This window comes from Berghia stephanieae, chromosome 8 (genome assembly GCF_034508935.2).
Source record: "Berghia stephanieae isolate SIO BIC M18660-M18661 chromosome 8, UCSD_Bste_1.3, whole genome shotgun sequence".
In the NCBI taxonomy this organism is placed as follows: domain Eukaryota; kingdom Metazoa; phylum Mollusca; class Gastropoda; order Nudibranchia; family Aeolidiidae; genus Berghia; species Berghia stephanieae.
The window spans coordinates 16,506,470-16,521,789 of record NC_088367.1 but is presented as its reverse complement, the minus strand read 5'-3'; the positions used below and the strand labels follow the sequence as shown (position 1 = coordinate 16,521,789).

At 39.8% G+C, this 15,320-nt stretch overlaps 3 protein-coding genes across 4 annotated transcripts in view; all 3 read left to right on the top strand.

The window, feature by feature from the left end:
- The first annotated feature begins 7,045 nt into the window (after window positions 1-7,045).
- The window catches only part of LOC144978264 (uncharacterized), an 11,005-nt gene continuing 2,730 nt past the window's right edge, over window positions 7,046-15,320 (top strand). Inside the window, exons 1-3 of one of the 2 annotated variants that reach the window (XM_078924109.1) lie at window positions 7,046-7,216; window positions 8,219-13,309; window positions 14,225-14,401. In XM_078924109.1, coding sequence (XP_078780235.1) covers window positions 7,165-7,216; window positions 8,219-9,993 — 1,827 coding nt within the window. In that variant the 5' untranslated portion in view covers window positions 7,046-7,164 and the 3' untranslated portion in view covers window positions 9,994-13,309; window positions 14,225-14,401. The remainder of the gene's footprint in view (window positions 7,217-8,218; window positions 13,310-14,224; window positions 14,402-15,320) is intronic. The other variant, XM_078924110.1, reaches the window with a different exon arrangement.
- LOC144978944 (uncharacterized) lies at window positions 10,105-11,980 on the top strand. Its single transcript, XM_078925563.1, has 2 exons — window positions 10,105-10,284; window positions 10,364-11,980. Exons 1-2 carry the CDS (start codon window positions 10,105-10,107, stop codon window positions 11,978-11,980), a joined length of 1,797 nt encoding a protein of 598 aa, XP_078781689.1.
- On the top strand, window positions 12,892-14,400 carry LOC144978943 (frizzled-2-like). The gene is made up of 2 exons (XM_078925562.1): window positions 12,892-13,309; window positions 14,225-14,400. Exons 1-2 carry the CDS (start codon window positions 12,892-12,894, stop codon window positions 14,398-14,400), a joined length of 594 nt encoding a protein of 197 aa, XP_078781688.1.

The following is a 15,320-nucleotide window of genomic DNA, read 5'->3' as shown; positions in this document are numbered from 1 at the left end:
AATAATGGGGAGTGAACCTGAGACTAAGGGAAGTGTAAACCAATGGGGAGTGAACCTGAGACTATGGTTTTCTGCGGGTTTCAGCGAGTTTCATATAAAAGCAATTGCTTTTTTTACGAAACCCGGCAATATCCGACAAAGTTGTGGGAAGTAGGCAACAGTGGGGAGTGAACCTGAGACTCAGGGAAGTGTACACCAGTGGGGAGTTATGTGAAGCAGGCAGCAGTGGGGAGTGAATCTGGGATTCGGACACCGATGAGGATTGAACCTGGGACTGCGAGAGGTTCATACCAGTGGACAGGGAGCTCAGAATGTACTTTTATTTCAAAACCTACCGAAATTGTCAAAAGTTATGGGAAGTGCGCACCACTGGGCAATGAACCGGGACTCAGGGAAGTGCACACCGGTTGGGAGTGAACCTGGGACTGTGAGAAGAGGATAACAGTGGAAATTAACCTGGGACTATGGAAGATGGATACCAGTGGGAAATGAAGCCGGACTATGGGAGGTGGGTACCAGACGAGAATGAAGCAATTACATTTTTACGAAACCCGCCAAAACCCGTCGAAAAACCATAGACTTAGGTTTACTCCCCAATAGTGTACACTTCCCTGAGTCTCGGGTTCACTCCCCCACTGTTGCCTACTTTCTTTCCATAACTTTGTCGGCTATTGTCGGGTTTCGTAAAAAAAAGTGGTGGTTGTAGTAGTAGTGGTGGTGGTGGTTGTAGTAGTAGTAGTGGTGGTGGTGGTTGTAGTAGTAGTGGTGGTGGTGGTTGTAGTAGTAGTAATGGTGGTGGTGGTTGTAGTAGTAGTGGTGGTGGTGGTTGTAGTAGTAGTGGTGGTGGTGGTTGTAGTAGTAGTGGTGGTGGTGGTTGTTGTAGTAGTAGTGGTGGTGGTGGTGGTTGCAGTAGTAGTGGTAGTGATGACGATGTGGTTTTGGTGGTTGTAGTAGTAGTGGTAGTGATGATGATGTGCTGCTGGTGGTGTAGTAGTAGTGGTAGTGATAATGATGTGGTGCTGGTGGTTGTAGTAGTAGTGGTAGTGATGATATTGTGGTGGTGGTTGTAGTAGTAAAGGTAGTGATGATGATGTGGTGGTGGTTGTTGCAGTTGTAGTGGTCGTGATGATGATGTGGTGGTGGTGGTTGTAATATTGGTGATCTTGATGGTGTAGTCGTAGTGGTAGTAATGATGATGGAGTGGTGGTGGTTGTAGTAGTGATGATGATGTGGTGGTGGTGTAGTGGTAATGATAATGATGTAGTGGTGGTGGTTGTAGTAGTTGTGGTAGTATTGAAGTGGTGATGGTGGTTGTAGTAGTAGATAGTGACTGAAGATGTGGTGGTTGGAAAACACATTATACTTTATTATAATACATGGTTACACACATTCTCTAACTTCATTTTTTGACAGCTTTATTGTGGCATACATATACGCAACAGATCTGAACCATTTTATTGTGGATTTTGATATTGTTTGTTGTTTTTCTTGTGTCGTTATGTTGACATAGAGACCGAATGAATGGTAATGCTTACATTCCCAGCCCAAGATATAATGGCGCTGAATGCTTTCATTGGTGGACACTTTTTAGGCTCCGTACGTATTCTCATTCGTTTAATTCTATGACTTTGAGTGAGTATCTATGTGTTCAGATGTCAGTGTTTGTGTTTGTGTTTGTGACTGTGTGTGCGTGTGTGTGTGTGTGTGTGTGTGTGTGTGTATGTGATGTATCTGTATGTATGGTTGGCGCTGAAAAAAACAATGGTCTGGTTGTATTTAGGCGGCGTCCTCATTGGGAGTGTGTGGTAGCCTTGGCGCGGGCCCATGTCAGTCGGGCCTTGAAATCGTTTAGGTGTGGTGCCATGATGACCAGTTCATCCAGCCCATTCCACTCCGAGATAGTTCTAATGAAGAAAGAATGTCTGTAGTTTTGTGTTCTTGTCTGTGGGATTTTGAAGCAGTTCGAATTGTTTGTGGCGTATCTCTCAATGGGGTTTTCGGTTATGTGGTTGGCAAAAGTGAGTGCTCGGAGTTTTCTTTTGTTTGGTCGTGGCGTGAAAAAAGAGTCTGCCTTTTTTTATGGTATTTGATCTGTTATAATCTTGAACATGAATGACAGACGGGTTTCTTTTCTTCTTTGTTGGAGGCTGATGAGATTTCTTTCTTCTAACATTTTTGTCATGCATCCTGGGGTTCTGCTCTTATAGTTCCCAGTTATGAACCGGGTGCCTTGTCTCTGGACTCTCTCAAGTTTTTGAATATCCTCTTTCATGTAGGGGTCCCAGGCAACTGCTCCGTATTCCAATTGTGATCTCAGGTTTCAACTCCTGAGATGTTTATGCAGTGGCGTGGCGTGCTTACAGACTAACGTGGTGCCAGAATCCGAAGAAAATGATTTACACATCCTATAGAGATCTAGTTGTAAACACAAAAGAATGAAAAAAAAATAAAGAAAAGACTTACTCAAATAAATAAGAGGCGGTATATACAATTTTAGAAAACGGTAAGGGCTGCCTGAAGCCGGTGATCGTAAAATACTAACGAAAGAGTGAAAATGGAAAGGCTTCGTATGGGAACAAAACAGACAATGGACGTAACGTCCATTGTCTGTTTTGTTCCCATACGAAGCCTTTCCATTTTCACTCTTTCGTTAGTATATACAATTTTTCAGTTTTTTGGGGTATTTTTTCAACATGCTGTAATCCATTTTTAAAAGATGGATGCGGTGCCAGGCACCAAATCAACCAATATAGCAACGCCCCTGTCTTTATGTTGATATTAGTAAGAGATTGGTCACACCTCTGTGATGTCCGTGGGGTGGTTGTATGTATGTGTGTGTGTGTGTGTGTGTGTGTGTGTTATTTATACGTTTTTGTTAGAGTGTAAGTGTAAGTGTATGTCACCATGCTTTTTCAATTAGATGCTATGTATTAAATAATCAATTTACTATGTTGAAGTCAAGACAATCATATCGAATCGACGAAAATTGTTAAATAATATTATATTATCATTCTATTCATTTTCCTCAGCGAAGCATTTATTATATTCAAGCTACGTTGTAGACTATTTGTGCGGCTATGTGGTCTAGTGGTAAGACACTCGCTTTCGGATCGGAAGGTCCTGGGTTCGAGCTTCGCTCAGCGCATAGTTGAGTCCTTGGAAAAGACTCTTTACTCACATTCTCTCACCTCAGGTGTAAAATGAGTACCTGGCCATTAACAGCGTTGTCTTTGTCCGAATAATTGTAATATCGCCTAACAGGTGGCATGTCCTGTCCTACATGTTAAATGTTGCTGTTGACCAGGGACCCCTTGTAAAGCGCTTTGAGCACACTTAGTGGATATTGCGCTATATAAAAGCTCCATTTTTTAAAAATTGTTTTTTTAGACTCAGCTTTATGCATTTAGTTAATCTCAGCAGAATAACAGTTTGGGCCAGTGGGTACCTCTAAACGGGACTCCAACTTATCAATTTGGATCTAAGGTCAGTAAAGGTCGTAATCTTTTTCTGGCTATAACTTGATTATTGCTAGAGTGCTTCGTGGCTGATATAAGCTATTGGATTTCGCCGTTTCTCTCGTTAGTGCTGTTTTCATCCTTCAACATAATGCTATTGTAAGATTTAATTACACCGCATTGTCTTTGCTAAGAAGACATTCCAGGACAGACAAAAAAAGCCAATAACGAGATTGATAAGAAGGCCATGCACAGAAAGAAGAGGAGGGGGGGGGAAGAGATAAGGAAGAGAGGGATGAAGCGAGCCAATGATGATGTGAGAGAGGGAGAGAGAGGATGAGATAAAGATAGATAGATAGTTAGAGAGAGAGAGAGAGAGAGAGAGAGAGAGAGAGAGAGAGAGATGCATGGAGGAGGTGGGGGTAGAGAAGGAGGAGATAAGACAGATATATGGAGGGAGAGGTGAAGTCAGTGACACGCAGGGAGAGAGAAAGAGGGTATTGGGAGGAGAGAGATAGGGGGGAGAGGCGGGGAGGAGGAAACAGAGTCAAGCAGAGAGATAGAGAGGGATGAAGTAAGTGATTGACAACGAGAGAGAGAGAGAGAGAGAGAGAGAATGTATATATATTTCTTTTCTCTCTAAAATCTTGGAAAAGCTTGTGTTTGAAACAATAACTGTCTCATCTTAAAAGTATATGTCTTGAAGAAAGAATTCAGTCGGCTTATACATCATTCGACGGAAACCGCATTTATTGCGATTGGTAATGATCTCCTCTCTGTTATAGACAATGGTTCTTTGCTCAATTTGCTTGACATATCGTCTGCTTTTGATACTATTGATCACAATCTTCTCCTCAAACGTCTTGAAATTACTTATGGCGTGTCTGGTGCAGCGCTTGATTGGTTTAGGTCATATTTGTTTAATCGTAAACAGATTATTACGGTGGATGAATATAGATCTGAGGAAATCATTCTTGATTAAGGTGTTCCCCAGCGTTCAGTACTTAGACCCGTTCTTTTTGTTCTGTACGTTGGCCCTCTGTCTAAAATCATCAGAAGTTAACATCAATACACTGATGATACGCAATTGTACTGCGTCTCCAATACGAGAACTTTACCAGAAGAATCGGCCGATAGTAAGAATTATTTCCAAAGTGTTAAGAAATGGATGAATGAGAGCAGACTGAAACTGAATGATGATAAGAAGACGGATGTGCTGTATGTGGTGAACACGAAGTGGAAAAGTGAAACAGATTTGAAGCTGGGGGATGCCTCCATTCAAATTGTTGACAAAGTGAAAAACCTTGGCACATTCTTAGCCATTGGACTGCGATGGAGCATCGGGTTAATAATTTGGTTAGATCTCTCTTTTTCCAACTAAAAAAGATTGATTCCATTAGACGGTTCTTATCTGAGGATATCACTAAACACCTGGTTGTGTCCCTCGTACTATCGAAATTGGATTTTTTTATTGTTCTGTTGTTTGGCGTTTCGCAATATAATCTGAGACATCTTCAGATTGTCCGAAACAGCGAATAAGAGAGAGAGAGAGAGAGAGAGAGAGAGAGAGAGAGAGGGAGAGAGAGAGAGAGAGGTGCGGGAAGGAGGAGTAGAATGCGAAATACGAGGGTGAGTTGGAAAGTTTTCCAATTTCCGTAATAACGCTCTCATTTTAAAGAATAGTTCGTTGAACAATACATCAAACGAAAGCTTGAAATCTCAGCTACAGATTACTTACTTTATTTTTCGACAGAGATACAACCAACACAGAGCTGTCAACGCCACACCAGTTGACGCATCCCGTCGACAAAAATCTGACTTCCTTTTTCTCTACATCAAGATCGGACAGAAGCCTTTACGTCTTTGTCGCTTTCGTAGTTTACTTTGAGATACTCCTTCAATTCAGGGATTAAGAAGAAGTTTGAATGTGCCAGTTGGGACTGTAGGGTGGATGTGGCAAGGTGGTGAAATCCATTTTCATCAGTGCGGTTTGAGTTGGGGCCGAGCGTTATAGTGTTGAAATATCACAGTTTTCTTGAAGATTTGTTTTGATTTGGTCTCCTCCTTCCACGAGCGTAACCATCGCCAAACGGTGCTATAATCAACACAAGTATCACCATAAACACGTTTCATTCTGGTATGAATGTCAATGCCTGAACAGTCTGCAGCATTCTGAAATTCAATAGAAGCACGCTGCTTGAATTGAATATCTTTTGGTGCTGCCATTTTCATTTTATTTTATTTTTGACCGATGTTGTTGGCTACGTAAAAGTACAAAAGCGATTAAGTGCACGTAAAGTTGGGGCCTCGTTGAACACACGAATGTTGATTTTGAGGCTAGAATCAAAGTATTTTTGTGTTATTTGTTGTTATCAGATGTCATGTGTTGTTATCAGTTGTTATTTGTTGTTATCAGATGTCATTTGTTGTTATCAGTTGTTATTTGTTGTTATCTCGACAAAGATAAACTCGCGGTTCTTGCCGGAAATACGCTTCAACAATCGTAACGTCACCTCCCTCGTAATGACGCATGGTAACTAAGTAACTGGCTCTAAACTATCGGAACAATGGCTGACGCCCTTATGAAATATTTCTCCGACGAGCATAAAAGCGTATCCAGAGGGGAAAAAAACATTTTAAATCTGATCATGTTTTGACTTTTACACATTCTGATCACAAGACATGAAAAGTTCTGGCCAGCATGAAAAGTAAAAAGTACAGATTTTCTTTGTTTAAAACCACGATGGTCGCCGTAGCTGGGCGACGTGACATCATACTATTGAATCCAGTTTAGCATTATATTGGAATGAAAATTATGAAGAAAATCGAGTTCAAATTTTTCAAAATCTAAATTAGGGACAATTAAGTATTTTTGGTTTTAAGAAACAAAAAGCCACTCTCTTAAATGAAATTCATTTTGTTTGAAATTAGATAAATTAAATTTAAAATTAGACATCGATTTAATCCAAAATGGGGTCCCAATAGCTCAGTTAGTAGAGCACTCGCTCCACGCACTATGTGACCAAGATCGATCCCGGGTGCAGTCGAGATTTTTCCCGACCCCCTGTTTACCCAGCAGTGATCGAGTGGCTGGCGGAAAGTATTATGCGATAGACTAGCGTCCTATTCAAGGGTAGCAAGCAGTTTCTATTGCCCATTATAGATACTGGGATAAACTCCGGCTCCATGGGCCTCATGGCTCTGAAGGACTACTTACTCCGATATAACGACTGTTTGAGATGATTTACCACGTACATTTGTGCTTCATTGCTGTTTTGTGTTTGTTCAGGAATTAGACTGTTCATGTTCATGTCTCTGAAGGACTACTTACTCCGATATAACGACGGTTTGAGGTGATTTACCACGTACATTTGGAATTTGGGCTTAATTGCTGCTTTGTATTCGTACTGGACTGGAATGAGACTGTATAGGATGCAATTTGGCATATTTAGTAAAACCCTTCTTGGTAACAACAGCATTCTTTTCACATAATTGCCTTCTTTATTGCTCATTATTAATGACCTAGTGATCTAGATTCGGCAAAATTAATGAGCTTTTAACCGTAAACGGATCCTACGTTATCTTTGCTTACAAATCGATGTACAAGTCTTGCTCAGAGTAATGCTTTATCGACCCTGTCGACACTTTAGTATTTAATGTGGACCAGGGTAAATGAAAATATTACGATTTTTTAAAAGAACAATCAGCAATGTATTCAATACTCATGGATTTTGTAAAAATTTTCGGATTTTATGCTGAAAGTGAGTTTGTGGCCAATCGTTTCAAAACGGTATTCATTCGAGATAAATTTGAAAAATAAAAGTGAACTTAAAACTTAAACCGTTACTTAAAATGTGCGGCTATGTGGTCTTGTGGTATGACATTCGCTTTGGGATCGAGAGGTACAGAGTTCGGGCCTCAGCTAAGTATTTGGAAAAGACTCTTTACTCACATTCTCTCACCATACCCAGGTGTAAAATGAGTACCTGGTCTTTAACAGCGTTGTCTCTGTCCGAAAAAAATGTAATATCGCAAACAGGCGTTATGTCTTGTTCTACATATTACATGTTGCTGTTGGCTAAGGCGCTTTGACCACATTTAGATGGATATTTCACTATATAAAACTGTAGTTTTTAAAAATTGAGTTAAAATGATCACTCGAAAAACGTATATTTCCACATTCTTATCATTTTGACTTTAAACTCAATTTTCTACTTCGAGCTATTTCGGTGTAATTGCAAATTTACGCATTGGATCACATTTTTTCGTGCGGCTATGTGGTCTAGTGGTATGACACTCTCTTTCGGATCGGAAGGTCCTGGGTTCGAGCCTCGCTCGGCGCATAGTTGAGTCCTTGGAAAAGACTCTTTACTCACATTCTCTCACCGTACTCAGGTGTAAAATGAGTACCTGGCCGTTAACAGCGTTGTCTTTGTCCGAAAATTGTAATATCGCCTAACAGGCGTCATGTCTCGTCCTACATGTTAAATGTTGCTGTTGACCAGGGACCCCTTGTAAAGCGCATTGAGCACGTTAAGTGGATATTGCGCTATATAAATGCTCAATTTTTTTTTCCTGACTTCGACTGGGCTAGACACATTTTCCCTATCTGGCCGTATTATAACTTTTACTCCAACTAACGTTTATCAAGAAGACACCAAATTGTTAACAACAACATCTCAAACCTGAAACTTTTATATATACAGAATGTTAATAAAAATATTTGATATAATAATTTTGTTCTTCCTCCATTTTACATGCAGAATGTTTGGATATGTCATCAAATCGACAGATACTACTCTTCTTTGTGTTCTGGGCCTTGTTATTTCTGAGAGTCGGTGTTTCAGGTACAAATGGCCAATACAAGGAATGTCAACAAATTCGAATTCGCATTTGCAGAGACAGTTTGCCTTACCGGTATGTTCATTTCCCTAATGTGTTTGGACATCGAAATCAGCGCGAGGCAAGGCGAGATTTTCGTCAATTCAAAAAACTAATCAAAAACAATTGCAGTCCACAAATAGGAGAACTGCTGTGCAATGCATATTTTCCTGAATGTCCGGTTGCCCGAACTGAAGCCACACTATATTGCCGTTCAATCTGTGAAAAAGTAAAGACTGAATGTAACGATTTTTTAAAGTTGCGTGGTATTAAGTGGCCACAACAGCTAAATTGTGAACGGTTTCCAAACTCAGACCTTTGTGTCGGATCCGAAATGAAGATCAATACAACACTGATGCCTACAACAAATGAAAGTGCTGCATCTGTCACCCGTGCTGAAATCCAAACCACGCAAACCATTTCTCCATACTACAGACAAATACCTTCTTGTGAACCTATAAGAATCGAAGTGTGTATGGAAGGAATAGCTTATAACCAAACGCGGTTTCCAAATTCATTGGGACATGAGAAACAGGAGGACGCTGAAATAAATCTGTACCGACTGATCCCACGGGTTGAATTCCCGTGCAGTCCTCTTTTCAGGCGGTTTGTATGCTCTGTATATGCACCCCCTTGTAGTAGTGTCAAGAAACCAATTCCTCCGTGCAGGCCACTCTGCGAGGCTGCGAAGATCGGCTGCCGATATTTGTTGGACAAGTTCGGTTTTTGGCCAGAATACTTAAACTGTGAACAATATCCTAGATCAGGCCCTTGTGTTGGGGAAGAAGAGATAGAGAGCAAACCCTCTCCAACAGCACCGGCAATGAGATCTTGTGAACCTATAAAAATTGATCTGTGTGTTGTTGGGATAAATTATAACCAAACGCATTATCCAAATATATTGGGACATGAAAATCAGGAGGATGCTGAACTGGAAATTGATAATTTTTATCCATTTGCAAAATATCTTAGCAGTCTTTACTTCAGACAGTTTTTATGTGCTGTTTATGCACCTCCTTGTACGATTTTGGAGGAAGCAATTCCTCCGTGCAGGGCATACTGTGAAGCAGCAAGGAACGCTTCACGGAGTATCTTAAAGTCTGATTTTAAATGGCCAAAACAGCTAAAGTGTGAACGGTTTCCTAAATCAGGTCTTTGTATTGGGAGCAATGGCACATCCAGATCTACAACAAATAAAAATGAAATTCAAACCACGCAAGATCCTTTTCCATCCACACCAAGACATATTTGTGAACCAATAACAATTCCTCTGTGTCAGAAAGGGATAGAATATAACCAAACGCTTTATCCAAATATTTTGGGACACGAGAAACAGGTGGACGCTGAACTGGAAGTGGAACGAATTTCCTTCTTAGTTAAATCTTCGTGCAGTCCTCACATCAGAACGTTCATTTGCTCTGTATATGCACCTATTTGTACCGTTGTCAAGAAAGCAATTCCTCCGTGCAGAGCATTCTGTGAGGCAGCGAGGACCGACTGCCAATATTTGTTGCACAAGTTTGGCTTAGAATGGCCTCAACACTTAAATTGTGAACAATTTCCTATATCGGGCCTTTGTATTGGAGTAAGAGGGACAGAGAGCAATGATGTCACATCAAACATGCAGCAAATAATCACACTACGCATGCTCCTGTAAAATCGTTCTCTCCAACAGCACCGGCAAAAAGATCTTGTGAACCTATAAAAATTGATCTGTGTGTTGTTGGGATAAATTATAACCAAACGCATTATCCAAATATATTGGGACATGAAAATCAGGAGGATGCTGAACTGGAAATTGATAATTTTTATCCATTTGCAAAATATCTTAGCAGTCTTCACTTCAGACAGTTTTTATGTGCTGTTTATGCACCTCCTTGTACGATTTTGGAGGAAGCAATTCCTCCGTGCAGGGCATACTGTGAAGCAGCAAGGAACGCTTCACGGAGTATCTTAAAGTCTGATTTTAAATGGCCAAAACAGCTAAAGTGTGAACGGTTTCCTAAATCAGGTCTTTGTATTGGGAGCAATGGACATCCAGATCTACAACAAATAAAAATGAAATTCAAACCACGCAAGATCCTTTTCCATCCACACCAAGACATATTTGTGAACCAATAACAATTCCTCTGTGTCAGAAAGGGATAGAATATAACCAAACGCTTTATCCAAATATTTTGGGACACGAGAAACAGGTGGACGCTGAACTGGAAGTGGAACGAATTTCCTTCTTAGTTAAATCTTCGTGCAGTCCTCACATCAGAACGTTCATTTGCTCTGTATATGCACCTATTTGTACCGTTGTCAAGAAAGCAATTCCTCCGTGCAGAGCATTCTGTGAGGCAGCGAGGACCGACTGCCAATATTTGTTGCACAAGTTTGGCTTAGAATGGCCTCAACACTTAAATTGTGAACAATTTCCTATATCGGGCCTTTGTATTGGAGTAAGAGGGACAGAGAGCAATGATGTCACATCAATACATGCAGCAAATAATCATACTACGCATGCTCCTGTAAAATCGTTCTCTCCAACAGCACCGGCAATGAGATCTTGTGAACCTATAAAAATTGATCTGTGTGTTGTTGGGATAAATTATAACCAAACGCATTATCCAAATATATTGGGACATGAAAATCAGGAGGATGCTGAACTGGAAATTGATAATTTTTATCCATTTGCAAAATATCTTAGCAGTCTTTACTTCAGACAGTTTTTATGTGCTGTTTATGCACCTCCTTGTACGATTTTGGAGGAAGCAATTCCTCCGTGCAGGGCATACTGTGAAGCAGCAAGGAACGCTTCACGGAGTATCTTAAAGTCTGATTTTAAATGGCCAAAACAGCTAAAGTGTGAACGGTTTCCTAAATCAGGTCTTTGTATTGGGAGCAATGGCACATCCAGATCTACAACAAATAAAAATGAAATTCAAACCACGCAAGATCCTTTTCCATCCACACCAAGACATATTTGTGAACCAATAACAATTCCTCTGTGTCAGAAAGGGATAGAATATAACCAAACGCTTTATCCAAATATTTTGGGACACGAGAAACAGGTGGACGCTGAACTGGAAGTGGAACGAATTTCCTTCTTAGTTAAATCTTCGTGCAGTCCTCACATCAGAACGTTCATTTGCTCTGTATATGCACCTATTTGTACCGTTGTCAAGAAAGCAATTCCTCCGTGCAGAGCATTCTGTGAGGCAGCGAGGACCGACTGCCAATATTTGTTGCACAAGTTTGGCTTAGAATGGCCTCAACACTTAAATTGTGAACAATTTCCTATATCGGGCCTTTGTATTGGAGTAAGAGGGACAGAGAGCAATGATGTCACATCAATACATGCAGCAAATAATCATACTACGCATGCTCCTGTAAAATCGTTCTCTCCAACAGCACCGGCAATGAGATCTTGTGAACCTATAAAAATTGATCTGTGTGTTGTTGGGATAAATTATAACCAAACGCATTATCCAAATATATTGGGACATGAAAATCAGGAGGATGCTGAACTGGAAATTGATAATTTTTATCCATTTGCAAATATCTTAGCAGTCTTTACTTCAGACAGTTTTATGTGCTGTTTATGCACCTCCTTGTACGATTTTGGAGGAAGCAATTCCTCCGTGCAGGGCATACTGTGAAGCAGCAAGGAACGCTTCACGGAGTATCTTAAAGTCTGATTTTAAATGGCCAAAACAGCTAAAGTGTGAACGGTTTCCTAAATCAGGTCTTTGTATTGGGAGCAATGGCACATCCAGATCTACAACAAATAAAAATGAAATTCAAACACGCAAGATCCTTTTCCATCCACACCAAGACATATTTGTGAACCAATAACAATTCCTCTGTGTCAGAAAGGGATAGAATATAACCAAACGCTTTATCCAAATATTTTGGGACACGAGAAACAGGTGGACGCTGAACTGGAAGTGGAACGAATTTCCTTCTTAGTTAAATCTTCGTGCAGTCCTCACATCAGAACGTTCATTTGCTCTGTATATGCACCTATTTGTACCGTGTCAAGGAAAGCAATTCTCGTGCAGAGCATTCTGTGAGGCAGCGAGAACGACTGCCAATATTTGTTGCACAAGGAGATGGTCACCTTATTGTAAAATCTCTAATCGGGCTTTGATTGGAGTAAGAGTGACAAGGCAATTGATGCAGTCAAGAGACATGAGACTAAATAATGTGTCTAAATGCTTCAAAACGCAGTTATAATATAAAATCGTACTGATAAGAATCGCATTTCCAACATTGACTGAGAAGTGACCTGGCAGAGGGGAAGGTTATATGTTGACATAATAAGATCGATATCTGTATGGAGAGATAGTCTAATTCCAACACGCATTTCCAAATCATGACATAAAAAGTGGCTTGTGTTCATATAATTGTGGCTTTAGCTCTCTGATATTGTAAGAACAATCCCTGCAGGTCACTCTGCGAGGCAGCGAAGCGCGGCTGCCAGGATTTGTTGTACAAATTTGGTTGGGAGTGGCCACAATATTTTCATTGTGAAAAGTTTCCTAAATCAGGAGTTTGTTTTGGAGCAGAGATGACGGTATCAATTACATCGTGGTCAACAAAAAGACCTTCCCGTGAAGACTTAAGAGTTCCATTCTGTAACGGTTTGGGCTATAACCAAACTATTGTTCCGAATTCCTTAGGACACAAGACACAGGAGACGTCCAATCTAAAGCTTCAGTACTTTACTCCATTGATCGAGTCTGGATGTAGTATACATTTGAAATATTTTCTTTGCCATTTCTATGTCCCTGGCTGGACAAATGAGGAGTCACCTGTTCCACTTTGCAGGTCATTATGCGAGGCTTCAAGGCAAGAATGTGAAGATGCACTAATGAATTTAGGAATGCAATGGCCGAGGATCTTGTCTTGTGACCAGTTCCCAAGAAGAGGTCCTTGTCTTGATAATGGATTGCATGAATCGGAGCATGACGAGACGAGTACAGAAGGTAAAAAGGCTTCATTGATAAGTGGTTCTTGTGTCAGGCATAATATTGTAATTTAGAGGTGATGGCAAAATCAAAACTGTTGTTAAAATAGCTTTATAAAACGTTATTTATATAAATAAATAAATAATATTGATCATAAAGATGATGATGGAGATGATGGAGATGATGATGATGATGATGATGATGGTGGTGGTGATGATGATGATGATGATGATGATGATGATGATGATGATGATTTTTTTAAAGCTAATGCTCCGAAACCACTGGACCAGTTGCATGATATGTACAATTAACACAAAGATGGTTTGTGTTCATTATGAGATTGGCTTTGAATACTGTGATGATTTTATCAAAAATCAAATTGTTTTGGTCAAATTCATCCTCAGAAGTGCCAGGTTCTAAAATTCACTAATAGCAGGAAAACGATATATTCAACATACACAACACACAACATAACACCGCATTAGAAGAAGTGAGCAAAGCGAAACATGTAGGAGTAATTTCCCCTATGAACTCAATAACAGTATTTGATTCAAAATGGCAAATTCAATTTTTACATACCAAGCCGTTTTAAAAAAAAACATGTTTCTGGAATCCGGCATTAAAACACCAAATGGGGAACACTTTAGATGCATCTATTTTCAATTTCTAGATGTAAAACCCAATTTATGTGGAAAAAAAACGAAATAAAAGGGTACCCAGGCGATTTTTACTCTTCTGTATGATATCAATATCGAACTTTGCTTCAACATGTCATGAATCTATGAAAATACACCATCTGAACATGCTTTTATTTATTTATTTATTTATTTATTTATTTATTTATCTATTTATTTATTCATTCATTCATTCATTCGTTCATTCAATAATTATTTTTTTCTATCAAATTATTTTCCATTTTCTGCCATCTTAAAGAACCGACGAAAGCGGAACTAAGCGATTGCCTCCTTGGTGACAACAATTGTCAACAAGCCACCGCTCATGTCTACATCAATAATCAGACGATGTGCTGTTTTCAGGGAAAGATTTCCTATTCCTACTCATTAACCTGTGATCCATATGTTAATTCATTCTCCTGCAAATGTGTGTGAAGTAAGTTGCAAATGAAAATTCCATTTGAATTAACACATTGTGGGCTGTTTACGTTGGTTGATGTTTGCATTCTTTTTTTTATTATAATATTTCTTTTACCTACCTGATTTGTTTATATACATATGTGCAAAATTGACAAATATCTTAAATATATGTGAGCCAAATTTCATTAGCATACATGCATAGCCTAATCATCAAAGTAACGACGACCCAAAAACACAAGTTAGGTTTCTTTGCTCGGGAAGAAGAGGACCAATTTGACGCAACAAAGTCAGCACCGCGTATGGCCACCACGATTTCCCATCACTGCTCGTACAAGTCCTCCATAGAGTTCATCAATGGACTTAATGCCACTTGTTGTGACGCATTCCATCCTGTTTCAACAGTGTTCCAAATCTCGTAAGCATTCCTAGTTCGGCACTATTGTTCCCTTGTATGTGTTTTGAGATCTCCGATGTGCTCAATGAGATTGGGGTCTGGATTTATAGCACCAGTTTGATTCTCAGATAGTTGAGGTTCCAAAAAAAGACATTCTCGCTCTGAGTCCAACAGTTGCACGTCTTGCTAATATTGTCCAACTTGAAATGCTATTTTCCACATCGATGCCAGAAGCTTAAGAGAGGGGTTGGTTGTGTATCGAGTAAATGTTCGATCATCATTGGCCATTGTTACTCGGGGTTAATATGTCCGCGTTTGATCCAAATGCCCTTTCGATGTTTAACTTTGCGGTAATAGAATAGCAGGTAGCTCTTGCACTAAAAAGCTTTACAACCTCAGCTACTGGCCGTTTAGCATGAATATGGCCAAGTAGACGGGATCTCTCTTAAAGGCTCAGTTCCTCATGTTTTCGCGAGTAGAATAACTGAAATCAAAGTAATTACAAAATAATTTCACAAAGTTATTACCTTTTTTTTTTTGT

What these genes read in the sequence shown, in the direction of transcription:
- LOC144978944 (XM_078925563.1), top strand. Translation starts at nt 10,105, where the DNA reads ATGAAAATCAGGAGGATGCTGAACTGGAAATTGATAATTTTTATCCAT. An exon ending in AGCAAGGAACGCTTCACGGA is followed by an intron (nt 10,285 to 10,363) that starts GTATCTTAAAGT and finishes TTGTATTGGGAG; the next exon opens with CAATGGACATCCAGATCTAC.
- LOC144978943 (XM_078925562.1), top strand. Translation starts at nt 12,892, where the DNA reads ATGACGGTATCAATTACATCGTGGTCAACAAAAAGACCTTCCCGTGAA. An exon ending in TGACGAGACGAGTACAGAAG is followed by an intron (nt 13,310 to 14,224) that starts GTAAAAAGGCTT and finishes GCCATCTTAAAG; the next exon opens with AACCGACGAAAGCGGAACTA.